This window comes from Astatotilapia calliptera, chromosome 20 (assembly GCF_964374335.1).
Source record: "Astatotilapia calliptera chromosome 20, fAstCal68.1, whole genome shotgun sequence".
Lineage (NCBI taxonomy): Eukaryota > Metazoa > Chordata > Actinopteri > Cichliformes > Cichlidae > Astatotilapia > Astatotilapia calliptera.
In genome coordinates, this window is record NC_137441.1 from 13,423,850 (window position 1) to 13,443,685 (window position 19,836).

Below are 19,836 nucleotides of genomic sequence, written 5' to 3' on the forward strand. Positions count from 1 at the left end.
CCCTTACTTTACTCGTTACTTGGAAAAAAGTAATCAGATTACAGTAACACGTTACAAGTAACGCGTTACTGCCCATCTCTGCCAGTAATCATTCATATATGTTGAGATTATGAAATAAAACAACTTCCATTTGGGTCATTATCAAGTGCAAACCTCCAGGGCTGAAAAATTAATCTGAGGCTTGAGTACCTCTTGTGCATTTCCATCAGTAGCCACTTGAGGCTGGCTCTCGAAGCGAATCAATCCCCAGATTTCCATTTTAAAATGCCTGACTTCAGCAATTAAAATAAAATGCTTACAGATAGTTTCACCAATTATAGTAAGTTTATGAAACCAATGTTTGTATTTTGTTTGAATGCTTGGGTTTTGTAGAATTAATTTCGACTGAGGCAGCTATTTTTAGCACTTTATTTGTCTGCTGCTTCAAACTGATTAGCAGATGTGGTCATGATAAGATGAAACTCCATCATGACCAGCAACACGTCACATATTACACCATGTCTTTATTTATTGAATAAAAATTCAGACAAAATGCAGAAATGGTGCGTGAAAAGTACACCATCACTGCTTCTACAGGAATTCAGAGGGTAGGGAGCAGTTGCTGCTAATCAAATACACTCGATTTAACTGATCATCAGCAAGTGTGAGCAACTCTATGAAAGCAAATGTTTTGGCAATTTACTGGTGTGAAGCACTCAGTTGCCAATGCCAAGGAGGAAAACAATGTCTTTAAATAAGCAACTGCTGTTGCTTATCAGTCTGGGAAGGGTTAGATCACTGTTTGGCCATATTAGCGGACGGTGCCACATATGGAGAAAACCAAACACAGGATATCAGCAAAAACACCTCATACCAGCTGTCAAGCATGGTGGTGGAGGGGTGATGATTTATTTTGCAGCTACACGACCTGGGCACCTTGCAGTCATTAAGTCAACTATGAACTCCTATGTATACCAACATATTATAGAGTCAAAAGTGAGGCCACCTGTTTGACAGCTAAAAGTTGGCCCAAATTAGGTCACGCAACAGCACAATGATCCCGAGCACAGCAGCGAATCTACAGCAGAACGGCTGACAAAGCAAAGAATCAAGGTGTTGCAATGGCTCTGTCAAAATCCAGACCTTATGAAAGCTGTGCACTGATGAACCTCAATGAACTGAAGCAACGATGTAAAGACGAGAAGGCCCAAATTGCTCCACAACAATGTGAGAGAGTGATTAAGTCACACCAAAAAGAATTACTTCCGGTATATTTAAGAGCATTTCATTTTTCACACACTGCTTCTGCATTTCTTTTAGTTTTTGTTAAATAAAAAGTGACGCTGTGTGACATATCCTGTGTTGTTCATTTGAGATTATATTTACCTGATTATGAGACCTATAAGACCGTATCTGTACCAATCTTTTATGGATTCATTTTTCTAAGCAAACTTGTACATCTTAGCTGATAACTTAGTTCTTCATCCTCTTCTCTGTCTAAGATCACATCTGGCATCTTCCTTGTTTATTTTATCCAGTAAACTCAAGATTGTATCTTTAAGTACTGAATAGCTCATAAATACCAGTTGGTATGAAATGAAGCATGCATCCAGGAAACGTACAGACTCGCAGTCTCAAGTGATCATCAGCAAAGCAGCATGTGAGCTGAAACAATTGGCTTCTAAAATACACCAAGTTGCTCAGATCGTATCTTTTTATTCTTTCTTAAAATGGATGCAAACAGTACATAACCTGCTAATTCAAACACCTACTTGATCAAGAGCAACAGTGAGAAGAAATTAATTCAAAGTACTTTTCTTTTCTCTAACAGTCTGGAAGACCAAATAAACATACAACAGGTACACACGCACGCACTCATCATCAGCCCCACTGCAGCCCGCTAACTTTAAAAGCTTTTCAAACAGCTCCTTAAAATAAACAGAGCCAACATATGCAGCTAAAATATGACCTGAGAAAACTCATCACCTCCTAAGTGTCTGAACGTCAGTGAGACTGTTAAACAGCAGGAGAACATATGAGCTTCTAAATGCACAAACAGACACAGACACATACAGGCAGACACACAAAAGTCGCTGTGAGATAAGCACATGCAGATAAGCATGATAATTTGTGAACAGCAAAGACTGCGTGTGATGCATAATTTGATTCAAATAAAGATATTTAAGTGCTTTCTTGTGACATGTGGCAGATTAGACCAGCACCAGCATGAAAAGAGTGATCAAGGACCGAGCTTTATCTCTGGTGGAGGAACTAGCTCTCTTCTTCAGACAACAATAGAGCATCCAACAAGCGAACAGATATGTTTTCATGCTCACTCTACACGCGGACGTGCAGAGAGACGTCAGTGCCATGCGTAAAATCGAGCAGGCACCCACAGAGACAGTGGTGGCTTCACAGATTGTGAGATCTTGACTCCCCCCACCATCCTCAGTGTCTGTAGTTGAATGAGACAGTGAGGTGATAGAGGAAACCATCCACCCCCACACATCAACCCCCTGATCCCCTGGGCTCTGGGGCCACAGCGCCAACCCAGCGGCCAGTACGACTGGCCAAACAGTGCATCAAAAACACGCACACACTCATGACATCAGCTCCCTGGTCTCCGTTAGCCAGACAGCGTCACACACTCTGACACTTACACACAGGCTTACACACTTTGACATTTCCTTGTCAAAAGAACCAGTGTGCGCTCTCCCTCCCACCACCATCATCACAATCAACGCTCCTTTGTAGAGGGATAGAGAAGAGGACAAGGGCACTGGGAGAGGAGAAGACAAGGACTAGAGGGAGGTTTAGAGAGGGATGGCTAAATTCTCAAAAGCTACTGGAAAATACGAGGGCAGGAAAAGGAAAAAAAAAAACCCAAGCAGAAGACAGCGAGAATCACAAGGGTAAAAAAATGCAGCCAAGCGAGAAAGGGACTGGGATAAAGAGACGACAGATAGATAAATAAGGAGAGGAGACGGGGAGATGACAGTGAGACAGTCTGACCACATACACATAAACACATAACACTCATCAGTTCCACTCTTCCAGCTCTGAATGGCCCCTGGCAATGCAAGAGCCTCCAGAGCCGCGGCACAGCTCATCACAAAATTCACTATCTCGTCTGATCTGCTTTAATCACCAAGCAACTCGCACGCAGACAAACAACCGGCACACAAACACAGCTCGACACAACACATATTCTCCCTGGAAGCCAGTGAATGCACGGCCAGAGAGCCAGTCCTGACAGAACCACATTAATCACAGTGTACTCTCACTCGCTCACAGTTACACTTCAGCCAAGTCACTCCTCGCTGGGCGCTCCCAGCCTGTCACTCCCTCCCCAAACAACTAAAGAACCAGGGGAGCGCTCCAAACAATGATGTTACTCTCGAGTCTGCGGCCTAATGAAAAGCAAATCAATTCTGCTCAATCCAACAACACTCTTCCAACCCCAAAACACACTCGGTTTCTGCCACTGCTCATTCAGCTGGGCGACATTTTGAAACTGAAAACGAAAATGATGAAAATAAGCAAACAAGCCTCAGTGGGTTTGATTCATGCAAATGCTTCAAGTAATAAAACGACCAACGACCGTTATTGCTCTGTGCCATCAGTCTATTCTGGAATCGATGCGCCTTTCATATAAACAGCTGACCTCTTTTTCAAAGCAGAGATTTTTGCTTTACGTCAAAAAGCATGTGGCATGTGTGTGCGCGAAACTGAGCGTCTGATAATTTGATTGAATTATGCTTAACTGGCACCAAAGGAGAGGCTGGGAGGGTCAGACAAACAAGTCTGAGGATGACAGTTAAAGAAACAGAAGGAGAGACTGCGTCTTTGTGCGTTTGTGTGCGTACGTGCATGTGTGTACGTGCTGTGGTTCTTACCTATTCTCCAGTGTGCACCAACCACAATGGGCGTCACCTGCTCCCAAACAGTCACTGCAGCTCTTCCACTGATCACAATCTGCCACTTTTACTCTCAGCATCTGCACATCAATGCACAGAAGCAAACATGAGCACACAATCATCTTCAAGGGCGGCCAAAAAAGTGGAAAACAAGTGATTTTGTTACCAAGATGCTGACGGCTGTTAAGAGAACTTAAGAATGATCCTCCTCAAGAATTTTGATAATCTGCTACAGTGTAAGAGTATCACTGCAATTTCGAGTCTCTAAGATTTAAACTACCACCCAGACGAAATGAATATAATATAATAAGCCCACAATGAAAACCAGCTTACAGGCTCACACATAACTTTTGCATGTCATCATTCAACACTTATTGACAGCAGAAAGAAATGAATAAATGTCATGAAATTTTTCAGTAAACACATCATGACATCTAAAGTGTTTATTAATGTATAATAACTGCAGACAGTCTTTCCTGAATAACTCCTACAAAGACATTTGATCTTGTCGTTTTCCAAATGCAGATATATTTCACCGACATCCGCTTACAATGAAGCAGATAAAAAAAATCTCAGATAATGTAATTACACATTTGTAAACTCCTACGTGCAGTGTACATCTCCTTAAGTTTCTTAAGGCTAACAACCACCTTTTTTTCTTCTTTTTTTGCTGCTTTGTCTATTTGCAGTGCAAACAAATACGAATACGCTGTAGGTAAACACAGATAGGCAGTTTGAACCTAGGAAGTGAATGCCGGTCTCAGAATGTAAATCCGTTTAAAGGTTACAGCTAAAATAAATGCCAGCCAATAATAGTGCCAAATTTAATTTAAATCTTAACAATGTCACGGCAAATGTTACCTAAAAAATGTCATGCAGCAGTTTTGTCAGAGTCTAAAAAGGAGCTGTAGCATATTTTCTGTGTGCACGTTAAACTTTGTTTCTGTGACAGGAAGCACAGAGATTTAATAGCAGCACAGACAGCTAACAAACTGATGCACTGTCACTGTGCAGAAACCATAAAGGCCAGAGGTGCAGCCATATCCCGCCCTAAGCCCAACTGTTATCAAACAAATTGGCTTTGAAATGCAGGTCTGAAAGCTTAATGTAGGTCTGCATGCATGTCTGCCTTAACCACAAATATGGTAGTGTTCTGTTAAGTGAACTTAAGGAGGATGTACATGACGTGACATTCATGAGGTCTCATTGTGGTTATCATGGTCGCGCTACGTGCTGATATGCCAGCGGGTATAACCTTACATGATGAGAGGTCATGACATAAAGAAAGTTGCTGTCGTTGGGATCGAAGGTCATGATGTGGTGTACTGCTTCGTTGGCTCGCAGCTTCAGCATCCACTGATTGGCTGTGGTCATGTTCGGTAGCAGAGTCAGCTGTGAAAAAGAGAGACGCACATGTTGAATTGCAGAGTTGGAACCACATGCAAAGTGGTGCAATTAAAAAAAAAAAAAAAGACGTTGAGCGCCAATTTCTTGGTTCACATTCATGCAGAAGAGTTTCTCATATGTTCACAACTGCTCAGTGCAACCACATTACTTTTCAGTTGATTGAGCAGATCGAGTCATTTGCTCAGCAATACCACAGAAGAAGCAGGTTTTTTCCCACGTCTGTGTTTGGCAAGAGATACACAAACAAAACTTTTACATCGTGATCACTCCTTGGAGACTACACCCACCTGTAGCAAGCACCGAGATGTACAGACAACCTTGATTGTGTGATTTTTATTGCACCATATTTTTGGTGTCTTATTGTTTGTGTAATGTCAGATGATTTGGCAGTCTACAATTTTTGTCTGCCAGCGGTCCAACTGAAAATATGAAATCTAAATCAGCAGCTGGTGCAGTAAAATAAGCAGCCACAATGACTGTCTATTGTTAGATGGTAAGTTTACTGTGGTAAAAAGGGAGGACACTGGAACTCTGGACTTTTTGTGTGGTGATTCGTATCTTTAAAATGTGTTTCCAGAAGCCATACTTGTATACAATATCAAATAATATAATATGTAAATGTAAAATAATGTTTATATGGGAAACTGTGACGCTCACAGGACACAGATATTAACCGTAACTGACACCCATGTTCATTTCTGTGTGCAGATAAATTCAACACAGATGAACAGTCAGTGAGCAGCGCTGGAGGTGAAGAGTGACATGAAGGCACTACATGCAATTAAACTAGTTTAAGTTCAGGAATCATAGCTTGCTGGTAGTTCAGCTACATTCATTGGTGTATAGTCTTTCAAAAACACTATACAGCGGTAAAACTTTGGACCGCTGCTTCTCCACAATAATCAAACCCTTTTGGCCAGTCAAATGATCCAAAGTGGTTTACAGCGTAAATAAATTCTGCCTGGATGGATGGTTGTTTTTTAAGGCAAGTATTAAGTTGACCTACAGCTTCCTGGAATACTTGGCTATGACATTTTATGTTTTGAATATAAGTTTGTAAAACTAACCTTCACTATACTATACATAATCAAAGATCCTGCCAGACTCAGTGCCCCACCTGGATTTTGGTTTCTGCTACAAAAACCTTTTTTGTCATGTTTGACCTGTGAATAAGTGGACAGTTTTTACTCTACCCTTACTTATCCTGAACTTATCCTTTTATACTTTTAGTAATAAAATGTGGTATCACATGCCCAGTGCCAGTTTCTTTCTTATAATGTAGTCTGAGCTAATTGGCCAAATTAGATTTTTTCCTAAGGTAGATTTAGTGTAGTTCAACTTCTTCATGCTTTTAAGGTAGCTCCCCCAATGCGACCAGTGAGTCACGTAAGGGAATAAACCTGGGACAGTTTGTTTAAACCTACAATGAATGGATGAATGAACAAGGGTACATTGTATTTGAGTGGGATTGGAAGTTGAGACACGGCAGGGCCAAAACATAGTGACATAGTGGATGAGGAAGTGGGTGAGTGGGAGGATGAGATTCAGATTGGCTACATCTGGGTCAGGACTAAATGAGAGACCCATATAGCAGGCTATAATATTTAATCAGAACTGAATTAAGTATCGAACTGTGCCTCAAAATCTTTTCACCCATGACTAGAATGGGCATAGTGAAGCCCGCTGCAGTAATAAGAAGAAAGTACACCTTCTATTATTTCTAAGGTTTTTATATTGGGACAAAAAAAATATCCTGTCCTTGGTAGCTTAAAAAAAAATCTTACCTTACCTCAGGTGTAAAATAACAAACAGATTCTGTGGCTTTATTATTTATTTAAAAAACGAAACGAAAAGTTGCAGAGTGTGAAAATGAAGCACACCCCACGATTCTGTAGCTTGTAGACAAACGTTTAGGAGGTATAACTGAAAAAAAATTGTTTCTGTATGACTTTATCGGGCTGTCACATCATTGTGGAGGAATCTGACCCATTTTTCTTTTGCTCATATACACACAGCTTTTTTGAGGTCCCCCCACAGTGTTTCAGTCAAGCTGAGATCTGCACTTTTTCTTGCCCATTGCAACATCTTGATTCTTTTCTTTTTTACCATTCTGTTGTACATCTTATCTATTGTTCTGATTTTATCTGTTTTGATTTTATATACTGTTTTGTTTGTTTGTTAATTAGTTTGTTTGTTTGCTTGTTTTAATCAATTTTAAATCATGCTTTTTATTTGTTTTTGTTTCTAATGTCTCTGTAAAGCACTTTGAATCACCTTGTTGAATTGTGCTATACAAATAAACTTGCCTTGCCTTGCCTTGCCTTACATTTGCTGTCATGTTAGGGATCACTGTCCTGTTGCATGAACCAGTTTGGGCCAAGCTCTGGCTGTTGGACAGATGGCCTCACATTTAACTCCAGAATATTTTGATATAAAAAGGAGTTCATGGTTTACTCAAGATGCCCAAGTCCTGTGGTTGCAAAACACATCATCACCGCCACAACTGGTATGAGGTGTTTGTGCTGATATGCTGTTTAGGTTTCTCCAAACATGGCACTGTTCATTATGGCCAAACATGTCCATTCTGGTCCCCAAAGGGCATTGTTCAGCAAGTCTTGTTGTTTGTTCAGATGTAATTTTTCAATACTAAACTGCCATGTTTTTTTTTTAGAGAGAGAATAGCCTTCTCTAGGCAATCCTTCCAAATAAGTCATACTTGTTCAGTGTTTTTCTAACTGTACCATCAAGAATTTTAACATATTAACGTATAGACCTGCAGATCTGAGATGTAGCATTTGAGTTCTTTTTTGCTACCTCTCTTAGCATTGAATGGGTAACATCCACTCCTGACAAGATTGGCAACTGTCTTGTGAATAATTGTTCTCACTCTAGACTGGATGGACTTGAACCAGTGGATTTCACATGAGCTTAGAACCTGTCCCAGATAGCTGGGCACATTGCTGATGTCTTTCCTCCTTGGCATTATGTTAACACACACCTGAGATCCCAGTTCTGAGATCCCTTCCCAGACGCCTTAACGCCCACTCACATCCTGGGCCATCTGACCTCAGGAATTCGCATGATAAGGTGGGGCCAGGTTTCACAATGAACTCACCCGAAACTCTGGCTGATTGGGACCCACGCCCAGTTTCCCACCTTGGCTCAGGCGATTAGAGGATCATCAGGGGGTCCTTTTGTCCCTCTGTGGGGGTTTACTCCGACTAGGTTTATATCTGGGACTCTCCACCATTTGACCTTAGAACTGAAGAAGCTTCTCGGATGAGAGGTGAAACGTCTTCAAGCAACTTAAAGAAGTCCAGACGCTTTTCTTTGCAAGCTCCTTTGACAAGCTCCTTTTTTTTTTTTTGCCACGACTGTATCTCAATTACTCAGTAGGAGGTTATATGAGGGGTGATTGGACTGGTGCTTGGGTGCTTAGAATGCTGTAGCTGTTACTGTGCTGCATATGTTATCAAGAAAAAATATCCAGACAAAGATTAAATTAATTTTTGTCTGAGCTGCCTCACTCCTTCCCTTTTAAAAGGCCAACATGACAGATTAAATTCTTTTGTCTGGATACTTTCCCTCCCCCAAAGCTAACGTGGATACACAAGAGAGTAACCAAAACTCTCAGTCTTAATTAAATTCATGCATGTATGTATAAGCAATGACTGCCAGATTTAGTAAAGTGATTTTAGTTCCTGCCTTTTACTTCAAATATTTTTCATGTTTCCACCTTCACAAATACATTTCAGGTGCTCTTTGTTCAAGCAGTGTGCCTAATCTCGTTCCACTGAGCAGTGATTTATCTGCACACTGACCGTCCTGCAGGTCAAGATCATAAAGCACGTACGCACAAACATATGCACACACAGACACACACACACACACAAAGCTGTGCAGAAAAACAAACTGTGCTGAGTGAGACTTCCTGTCACGCCGACAGTGAAAACTCTTATTTCTGCGATTTGTCGGGCCTCCCTTCAATGGAGAGATCCTGGCATCCTGAGGAAGTGGCAAACTGATCAGCATCTGGTGACAAGCACGGGTTGTATCACTTCTCCATCCACTGAACACAACAAAACACTGTCATGTGCACAGGAGCACACATTTATATAGGACAAAACCATTACCACCCACTTAGACGTGCTGGTTAATGTTAAACCAGCGCAGACAGGAGCTAAGTAAACCATTGGCTTAACCTGTGATGAAAGGCATTATCTCAACCTGCAAGAATCACTGTCAGGTTTTTTTTTATAACACCACCTACCCATCTGCTCGCACAAGCTCGCCTGCTTTTTAGTGATAGTAAGCAGCTGTGCTATGTCCTCACCTCACACCCCAGTGACTACAAACACATAAGCAGAGTGACACAGCGAGGAATAAGTAAACAGCAGCCCACACACCTGGACAGGGAGCACAATAGGTGCAGAGAGGAGGAGACGTGAAGAGAGCTGTGGCACAGTGAGCCACCAGGTCAGCCAACAAAACACCTGCTGTACTGGCAGGTCGCTCTGACTCTATTCTCCGTCTATCTTCATGCAGATGAAAGACCCTATTCAACCAAGAAGTGCTCAGCTGCTGTGCACTCATTCTTTCTCTCTCTCTGTCTCTGTCTGTGCACGTGTGTGTCTCTCTGTGTGTGTTTGAATGTGTACCTGGGTGTAAAGGAGAGAGAATAAAGATTGATAGAGGTGGGGCAGGAGCGACAGAAAGAAGAAAGAGAAAGAGATAAAGTCTGTTTGTTTGGAAAATGAATCAAAGGGTCTTTTATATTTGAGATGGAGTAAAAGAGGAGCTGAGAAAGAGGGGATGGCGAAGCGATGAACTGAGAAGTGGAGGGGTGGACCCACTGAGGGAGTAAAATTGGAGCGAGAGGGAGCGAGATAAAAAAAGCGGACACTGCGAGAAGCAGAAAATGGAAGTCAGCTGTAATGGGGAGGGAGAGACTTCATTAAAAAATGCATGTAATTACAAATTACTTCACTGAGGGCTCTCTCAAAGACAGTAAAAGAGGCCTAACTTAATCTCAACCACTGTTCCCCTGTGTTTAGTCTGAGCCAAACTCACAGTCAGAATCACATTACACACACTAACAGCACCATTAACCTCTGTAACAGCTCTATCCTGAGGGCACACACACTCACAGACACTACCACACACACACACACACACACACACACACACACACACACACACACACACACACACACACACACACACACACACACACACACAGAGATACATAGGCAAACAGTGAAAGACATAAAGATAAAAGCACAAAGCATGTTGTTTCCCAAGGTCACCAAAATACTGCACACCCTATACAACAAGGTCGACACACACACGTAACACGTAATCACAGGGTATGCATTCATCTGAGTAAACACATGGAATCACTATACCAGTCACATTGGCTTGCAGACAAAGTCAAACACCTAAAAACACAGTCAGACCTGCAATCTAGCAAACAGACGTACACAAACACGCTCATACACACCGCTGCTTACACCATGCCAACCAACGCGGCGCATCCGCTATAAACCATCCAAAAACCAATTACTGCGTGCTCAGCTGGGGCTAAAGCAGTGCCTTCATCTGGGGAGGAAAACAAGGAGTTCTTTTAGCAGGTCTAAACAAAACACCCGACAGCAGAATGGGTTTAATGTTGTGAAAGGTACTAGGCTAATGCAAAACCATAGGGTCAGAAAGCTTTCAGAGTCAGCTTGTGTTGTTTCCACAGACAGCTGAAGTGCAGCTAGTTGCATATGCAGGCAGATCCGCTGCTTAGGAAGCTCAGTCAGGGGTGACGAGGAATGTGGCTGAGACAAAATTAAGGAATGCTGGTAATTGGGCAGGAAAGGTTTTCACAAGCTGGACCTTCTGCAGATGTTTAATAGCTCAGACTGCACACCAACACATGTCGCGAATGAGTCATAAGCCGTCAACCGCTGTTAGACAGCTTTACTGTGATCTCACAGACAATAGTTTAAGAGACATTAAAACTCATGATTAGGACTACATAAGGTTCGGGATGGTTCATGGATCAGCGGAATGAGGGGGTTGGTTGGGTGGTGACAATGCAGGGAAAATCTACAAGTTAAAAGGAGGCATTTCTGCTTGCCCTGTGGTGGCTCGAAGTGTTTCATCACACACATAGGTTTGGTTTATTGTAAGAATCGGCAGCCACATCACAGCAGCACTACATACCTTGTAATGTTAGAGTTTTTCCAAGCTTCGGGGCTCAACTACATTAAAAATAATAACTCCATTCAGCGGTTGAGGTTAAGCTTGTTTAGAAAGTTCTCAATCACAAGGACTGAGAGTGTATGCACGCTCATGTGCGTGTGAGACTCACCTTACGAAGTCGTCCATTACTGGTTCCCAGAAAAACCACGGTGTGGTTTTGCACGTTGTCCACAGAGACTGAACTGAGACCCGGGTATTCAAGCAGAGGAATGGCCCTAAGGGGTCTTTGTAATGCCAGTGGGTGCTGCAGGTGGGCTGCACCGCAGTCCAGCTGCTCGGGCTGCAACTAGAATACAAACAGAGTGAGAGAGAAAGATCAATTCTCATCAGCTTTCATATGGAAGCATGACATGAAGATTAGAAGAAGGAGAGAGCTGGGCACAAAAGGAGGCGTGTGGAAAGCAAGGGCTGATAGAAGCTATCACACTGGCGTTGCTCATTCTGCTAAATCACTTTTCAGACATCTCAGTGAATACTTGAAATGGGCTTATAAGGGTCTTCAACACTCATAAGACTTTGCTTTTGTCAAATCCTCAGTGGGCAATGATAAAACATTAGTGCTGCGCTTGGATGAGCACCAGGATCTATTGGGAATTCTCTGAATATTTTAGAGCACACAAGAAAAAAAAAAGAAATTAAGCACACTGGATATTTGTAGAGTCTTTTCCCACGGGCCCTTCTGCTCGAGGCATCGTCTCTCTTATCATAAATTGTGTCTGGCTTTCCCTCAGTGTTGGCCTTCAAACTGTCGACTACAAAAAAGATCACATTTCAACGGCCACGGCTATGTAAATGAGGAAAGACTAACTTTAGTCTATGAGTGGTAAGTGGGTTGTACTGCAGCAGGAGAAAAAACAAAGGGCACAAATCACTTTGAACTAAGCAGTTGTCCATCTCAAAAAGGGTTTGTGGGCGACCGGAGATGGTATTCAGAAAAACTGGTCACGAGAGGAGTGGCCCCGGGGCCACGGCAAACAAGGCAGTGCCAGCAAGGAGGGCAACTTTCTGACCTGACAGCACAGTGGTGGCGAGACAGTCTCCTTTGACCTCAACTCTGTCAGTCAAAACCACCACAATGAAAATCTGGAATTTCTCTGCATTCCTATGAAACTATGGAAAGCTTTCATTGCTTGTTATTGTTAGGCACCTTGAACCAGACAGCGCTTTTGCAATGCTAAAGTTTCCTTGAGGACACACGTATGAGTAGGAAGATTGTAATAAAATACACGTGATAATATTTGATCACGTGCTTGGAACAGAGGAGCTATTTATCGGTCAAACATTGGGCTAAATTTAGAGTTGAACTTCAGTCAGAAGCACACACTAAATAAAAATGTCTGGGGTTTTACTGGAAAACATAGTAAACTACTGACCCCTTACAATCCTCACATTTGGTAAAAGGGGAGAGTTGCTGCATATGAGATTAGTCTCACCCTTCCCACTCAGTGTGGCTCTAGAGGGTCTTTTCAGCTATCACCTCTACTCCTAACATGGGAGATCCTTTCTTTGAGTCAACAGTTTGAGGGTTAAAGAGGATAATTGTTCGTAAGCATAAATGGAAACTGTCAGAGAGTAGCAGCAGACGTGAGGGAGTAAATCTTATTGCAGCCTGAACAACTGTAATGGCCAAGAGGATTCATAAATCTCAAGCAGGTTTATTGGACGAGCACGTTTTGGCACCCAGTATAACGAAGAGAAAAGAAATAAAAACATATGAAATAATGATGCAGAAAATATCTCAGTGACGCTGACTTATTTTTTTTTCTCACTTTCATGTCAAGAAATGGATAAACTGATCTGTAAAATAAGTTTCGTTTTCAGCAAAGCTTATGCTAAGTTTTAGAGTGCGTTTTATTTGACAGAATGTATATATTTCATTAACATGGCAGCTTAAAATCAGATCAAAATAATTACATAAATTAAGTATTTTTATATTGCCTAATTAAATATGTACAACGCCCTTACCACAAGGTTTCCCTTCTGGATGCAGGCTGAACCGGAGCCCTGTATCACGCTGTCCAGCACCTGAACGTCGCTGCTGGGAGAGTTTGAGCAGTTCCTGCGGCCTTGCCGTATCTCCTCCTCGATGTCTCCAAACTTGAAAGCGCAAAGTGCAGACTTTCTGTCTCCCTTAGAAAACACTCCAAACAAGTATGGCTCGGGGCTTTTCCCATCACCTGCGTGGATCTCCGTGGGGTACACGGACAACACCCGGTTGTAAAAGTTCCCGTTAAATCCACACTGTAAAGGCATCTGGATGTAGGATTCAGTGAGCTTCCTGCTCTCTGGCCCGGTGGATTTTCGGGGGTTCTCGGTGTCCAGGCATATCCTCGCGAGGATGCTGTTGGGCTGGCTCTCCTTGTGGCCCATTTTCGCATCATTATTGAAGGCAATATATGAGTAAGTCTTCTGGATAAACGCGTGTACGAAGCTTAGTTTATTTTTGGTTTTAACCTCTTGTTTGATCTTGAATACATTATCCTCGGAAGGGTTAATGTCATAGGTGAAAAGTCTGGATAAATCCTTGATGTTCAAGGAGCGGATGGCGATCTCCGGGGTGTTTTCAAAACGCAGATCTTCTTTGCTGTGGTTTTTGGGGAAAAACTGAGTTCCAGCCCCTGTGTATGTCGCCCCAACCAGAAGCCGGGTGTTTCCCCCGTGGCTTTTGAAGATGAGCCCCACGGTGGATGCGTTCGGGTGATTGGCAGCGATGTTCAGCATGCTGGGGAAAACAGTCTTCTCACCCTGGGGTGGGAACTCCACCGCTATTTCTGAAATATTATCCATTTTTCTGAGCTCACAGAAGCCTTGATACACAGATCCGCACGCAACCACGATCCCTTGCTCCCGGTCCAGTTTCAGGAGCTTGTTGTAATTGTCAGTGAGGGATTTGGGATGCTCGCAGGGAGCCTGGGGAAGCTGTGGCGCATGGCACAACAGGTTGTCCTCCACCGGTCCAGTCCTCTTCTCCACTTCAGCTGTCAAGGTCCCATTGAGCTGGTAAATTGTGTTAACGGTAGCCAGGTAGACTTTTCTGGACACTGGATCCACCACGAAGTTATTGGTCTGATTTGGAGACGCGAAAGCCTGTTGGATGTGCAGCGCGCTGGCACTCCGGCGCGTCTCCAAAGCCAGGACGCCGAGAAGCAGGACGGCTATCTCTATCGAAGGAGGCATTTTTCCTTCTGACCGGCTTCCGCGTGTTCTGTGCCGAGGGGTGCATTGAGCAAAGACAAAAATGTGTGTTTGTTCCTACTGCGACAACCCGAGAGGAAAGACTGTTTCCTGCTCAACGCCTAAACCCACAGTGACGCGATAAGCGAGTCGTGCTTCCTTTTCAGGCTGCCTCCTCTGTCCCTCTCTGCCTATCGTGCAGCTCAGCAGTCACTCTCCTGGGGCACACTGAGCCACACCGCCTGGGTGATATTTTAATCATCTTGACAGAATAGACAACAGGGAATAAATAGTTCCAACTGATTTGGTGTTGTGCATTTTCTGGACATCGCCGCACAAAGGACAAACTTATTTTGAGTCAGGTTTCAGCGCTGGTTATTTAAAAATATATACGTATATTTATTTATAAGCAAAGCATTCTTCGATTACAAATATTAGTAAAGATGGACTTTGCTGCGAGCATGGGGCGTTAACTCATTAACCCTGAAAAATGGCACTGCCTCCCTCTTAATGGAACGTCCCATCAAAGCGCTCTGTCAGCCCAGTCAGCTGTGATTGATCTTCGTTCGTTGATTAGATCCTGATTCCTTTCAATCACTCAGGTACAATAACTATTATTTAAGACATAATGTGAAGTCGTGCCATATGAAGTCATAATGATCATCTTCCTTTCAAGGTGAGCCACTTGATGAGTCTCCACCCGTGCGTGGTTCCGCTCATCTTGGGGTTAATGGCGGGTCACAAGCCCACCTCCTGTGCTTCCCGGTCCCTCGGCTCTCAGATTAGTTCTGCAGATCCGGAGGGTTTCGTTTTGGGCACATACGGCACGGTAAAGACCGTGAAAGTGCTACCAGATGGGCACATCAGCACACCTTTCCGGTTTTTGACATTCACATCTATCCAACACTGCTTTTGCACGTTTTACCTCATAAATATTCAAGCACAACACATGTGCCCCCACTCAAAAATGCACGAATATGGTTAGCATCCCCCCCCCCTTTTTTTTTTGCTTTCTCGACGGAGTGTGCATATGCCCACATCTCTGAATAGAAATGAATGACTCCTAGTCGAGGAAAGACAACAAGTGAGTCAGACGCTGCATAAATCAGTTTGCAGGGGAGCCCGAGAAAAGTGTTATCTCTGAATACATGAAATAATTAAAGTTGATGCTAAATCGCGAGCAATCGCTTGTGCCTATTTACTGCGTACTCCTCTGGGGGACAAACCCACTCTCTCTCCACACCCTCCCACCCCAACCCCCAATCTCTACTTGCAGCTTTCAGTTGGGTAGATAAGTGCGCTCCGTGTTTACCTTGGCGCACAGCCATGCGCATCAAATCTGGCAGTGTAGAAAAGGAGCAAAGTGCTCCGATAAAGTGCAATATAATGACCCCCCAAGTGCAGAGCACAATGAATGAGCCAGTGTCGACACAGTGCGCGTGCATGTAAGTGCAGACTTTCGTCAGGGAGTAGGGAGCCAGCGGCTACAAGGAGGTCTGGCAGGGATGCAGGGACAAGGCGCAGTCTGGGGCAGAACTGTCAGCATCAAATATCCATAGTGAGGCGTGACCGCTGCGGTTTGGTGCAGCTCAATCAAGAAAACGACACTGAACCGAATTAGGCTCCATGTGTGGGTGCATTACAGTGATATAAAGTGGGGGTACACCCGATCTCTCGTTTGTAATAAAAACAATATCTGTTGCTGCACAAGCTAACTTTTGGCATTTAAGACCCCCTCCTCAGAACCTGTTTCCTTCCTGATAAGGAGTCACACCTCTTCTCCCCACCCTCAGAGCACACCATTCACACAAACTGAACACGGCTTTCATACTGAAGGAACGTCAAGGCTTTTCCAGGTAAACGAGCTCCATCTAGCGGTCAGGAAAAGCATATGCAAGATGACTTTAAAAGCACACTTTCCACTACAACACTGCGAAGAAGCATCAGACACACAAGAAAAATAAACAAACAAAAAGGAAACATGTCTTTTGAAGAAATACGGAATGTGCATAAATTAGTCAGGAATGCACTTTATTTATTCCACACTTAGAAAAGGACATCAGAAGGCACTGAAGTGGTTTAGCACACAACCCAAGATCAGAGGTGCTGCTGCAAGGACAAACTAAAGTCAAAGGTCAGCTCACTCCCAACTTGTCTATTGTACCTTTGATTACACATCACTGACAGATCAATAAATCTGCCTACTGCGGTTCAACTTGAGAGGAAACAAGTTTACTCACATTTTGACAAAAATGCACTGAATTTCCTTGGGTTTTTAAAAATTTCCTGTAGAAAAGCATGTCAGCAGTTTCAACCTGCATCAGCGCTTCACTTCTCAGAGAGTGTCAAGCTTTGTAGTCTCTATCAAAGGCCTGACCTACATGCTGTCTATCAGTGTGCTAAAGTGCAGCTGTACAGTTCAAATGATCACAATGTCTGTTAGGAAATCAGCTTCTTGGCATTAAATACAGTGCAGACTAGTTAACGTGCTAGGTCATCTTGTAGTGTCCTTGACTAGATTAGAAAGTGAGAGTAAAAGAGAGGCCGAATGCCAAGCTCTACTCATGGAAGCAAAATGTGTAGAAACACACTACTGAGCATCTGGAGGCAAGGTCATGTTCAGATTGCGAATTACTTTCCCCCTTACAAAAGTTGCATCTGGCAAGACATTCATGACATATATGGAAAGAAGCCACAGCTGCTTGGACCTTTTGGGTGCTTAGGCATCCCTGGGCAAACTTCAGTTTGGCACTGGGTGATAACACCTTGACATAGCGATACGGTGGTACATTTAAAAAAAAAGAAAGAAAGAAAAGATAACACGCAGGGAAACTGTGTCAGTAGTATAAAGTCACATACAGGCAATGTGCATTTGACTGGCATGGCAGTGGAGATGACTTGCACTGTAGATTTGAAGCAGCAGTATTCATGATGGTTCTGAGACAGAACTGGAAAAGCACCAGTGGTCTCCCCTTCTTTCTTAACTTGATCACATCATAATGGTGGGGTGGGAGGCCAATTGTCCTGGCAACCTAATTTTACTTGGACAACAGCCCTTTATCATCGCTTTTAAAAGTAAATCTGCTTTGGAAGTAATTTTCTTCATGACAACGTGCAGCACTGTATACAAGTTACAAATATGGCAGATGCTAGACAGCAGCCAGATGTTCTCTGTAGTATTCATGTGCTGTTTTTATGGTGGGCACACCATCTCAGCTTCCCCCTCTAGTCTTTGTGCCATTCATTATCTTCCCTATTTTCAATTCTTTTTTAACTTTAAAAAAGTAAAAGCGATCTTTGCCATTAGAAATTGTACGTCTGCATGACACTCATTCCTTCAAAATGTTCTATCTGAACAAATTTCATCACAGCAAGAAAGGCGAAACTTCCAGGAAGGTTTTTCAGCCATGGTTCAAAACTACTAATCACAGCTAAGTAAGAGTTCTCTTCCTAAAGGCAATCAACCACATTCTCACATTTGCATGTCTCTACAATTAGACTGGGCCTTTGTGGCAGCTCTCCAGCCCAGTTTCCTGACTAAACTCCCCTTTGTGTAGAGTGAGAGGAGTGTAATGCTACATGGTACTGAATAAAATAACATTGAAAATAAAATAATATTATTAGAAATAACATTATAATTGATTAAACTCTAAGGGTAAAAACAGTACAATACTGCATTCTGTGAGGGATAACAACACAAAAGTTCGTTTTAAAAATGTAAACAGTCTTGTCCTTCCTAAATGTGAATGTTCTCTTCTTCACTCTTCTTCACACTTCTTGCTCTTTACCCAGGCCGCTTCCAAATGTGCTCAGCTGAACCGACTGCAGACTGCAGCTACAGTTACATTTCTTGTTGTCACCAAAGCAACATGTGCTGAATGTAATCTGGTCATCCCGGGGGCTGCAGCGCACGGTGCGTATACCCCGAGAGAGCGTCCCAGTTTCTCCACAAGAAGGCCAGCAGGAGGATGAGGAGGAGGGTGGAGAGCGAGCGTGAGCGCGTCTTCATCAAAGGGACCACACAGTTGGCTACAGTTGAAACAAAGACCAGAAGGACAGCCATTAGGGCCAGCAGCACATTGATAAGTTTTCCCAGGAGGGTCCGGGCTGTGGCATTTTCCAACCCCTCCAACTGGACGACCTGCTGTTGCTGCTGCTGCAGCTCCATCTTAGAGATCCTGGTTTGACAGGCCTCCAAAGCCTCCTGTAGAGGACGACGAGAGGAAATCCATTTAGCTTAGTCACCAGTTTCATAAACATAAACTAATCCAAAGCACAATAGCAAGACACTGATCGTTTTACTGTGATTTAAAGTCAGATATGATTTTGCCTTTCCTTTGTTCTCATGTGTGGAAAAACACTGAACAAAAACATAAAAACTTCTCACTTGCCTGAGTGCAGCCTTTTATACTTTTGATTATTTTAAATAGACTCATGTGATCCACATTAGACCAGTGTGAAGTGTTCTTAATCATGTTTGTTTGTAACTGTAATTGATAAGTTATCCAAAAACACTTAAATATCCTGCACATTATCGATACATGTTACCCATCAGAGATTTTCAGACATTTCCTTCATTTAACTATATCTGCTTTTTCAGTAATCCTATTTTATTAGCTTAGCTTTATTGTACTTATATTGCTTAAGCAATTTTACTTAATGATATTTTGTTGTTTTTTTTAGTTATTTGATCTAGATTTTAATCTAGTTTTATTGCTTTTATTACAGCATTTATTACATCCTGTTACTGAAATTTCAGTCATCTGTGAAGCACCTCAGGCTCCTGTTTCAATGAAAGGTGTTTTATAAATAAAGTAACTGCTGGTTCTGTTAGAGTTTGAAGTAGCTGTTGACAGTACATTTCATGGCTCTCTACCACCCCCTGCTGTGTAGGAAGGGAATGCTGTAATGAGCAATATGAGGCGTGAAAAAAGTTTTATGCAGGGACAAAACACACACACCTTAGCCTTTATGGACAAGAGGAAAGGATGCAAGTAATGTGAGACATTTTCAAGGGATAGTTAATGTTTTGAACCCCCCCCCCCAAAACAAAGCTGATGGACAGACCAGGGCCTTGAACTCATCTCCTTGTGTACAGAGTCAACACAGA

General features: G+C 42.8%; 2 protein-coding genes across 12 annotated transcripts in view; both read right to left on the minus strand.

Moving 5' to 3' along the window:
- plxnd1 (plexin D1) overlaps positions 1 to 14,928 on the minus strand; it is a 72,093-nt gene extending 57,165 nt beyond the window's left edge. Inside the window, exons 1-4 of the mRNA XM_080294491.1 lie at positions 13,518 to 14,928; positions 11,662 to 11,838; positions 5,157 to 5,288; positions 3,876 to 3,976 (exon numbers count right to left, since the gene is read on the minus strand). Coding sequence (XP_080150617.1) covers positions 3,876 to 3,976; positions 5,157 to 5,288; positions 11,662 to 11,838; positions 13,518 to 14,729 — 1,622 coding nt within the window. The 5' untranslated portion in view covers positions 14,730 to 14,928. The remainder of the gene's footprint in view (positions 1 to 3,875; positions 3,977 to 5,156; positions 5,289 to 11,661; positions 11,839 to 13,517) is intronic.
- A 1,812-nt stretch (positions 14,929 to 16,740) lies between these two features.
- tmcc1a (transmembrane and coiled-coil domain family 1a) overlaps positions 16,741 to 19,836 on the minus strand; it is a 46,692-nt gene continuing 43,596 nt past the window's right edge. For all 11 annotated transcript variants that reach the window (XM_080294495.1, XM_080294497.1, XM_080294498.1 and 8 more), the window contains one exon: positions 16,741 to 18,930. In XM_080294495.1, coding sequence (XP_080150621.1) covers positions 18,616 to 18,930 — 315 coding nt within the window. In that variant the 3' untranslated portion in view covers positions 16,741 to 18,615. The remainder of the gene's footprint in view (positions 18,931 to 19,836) is intronic.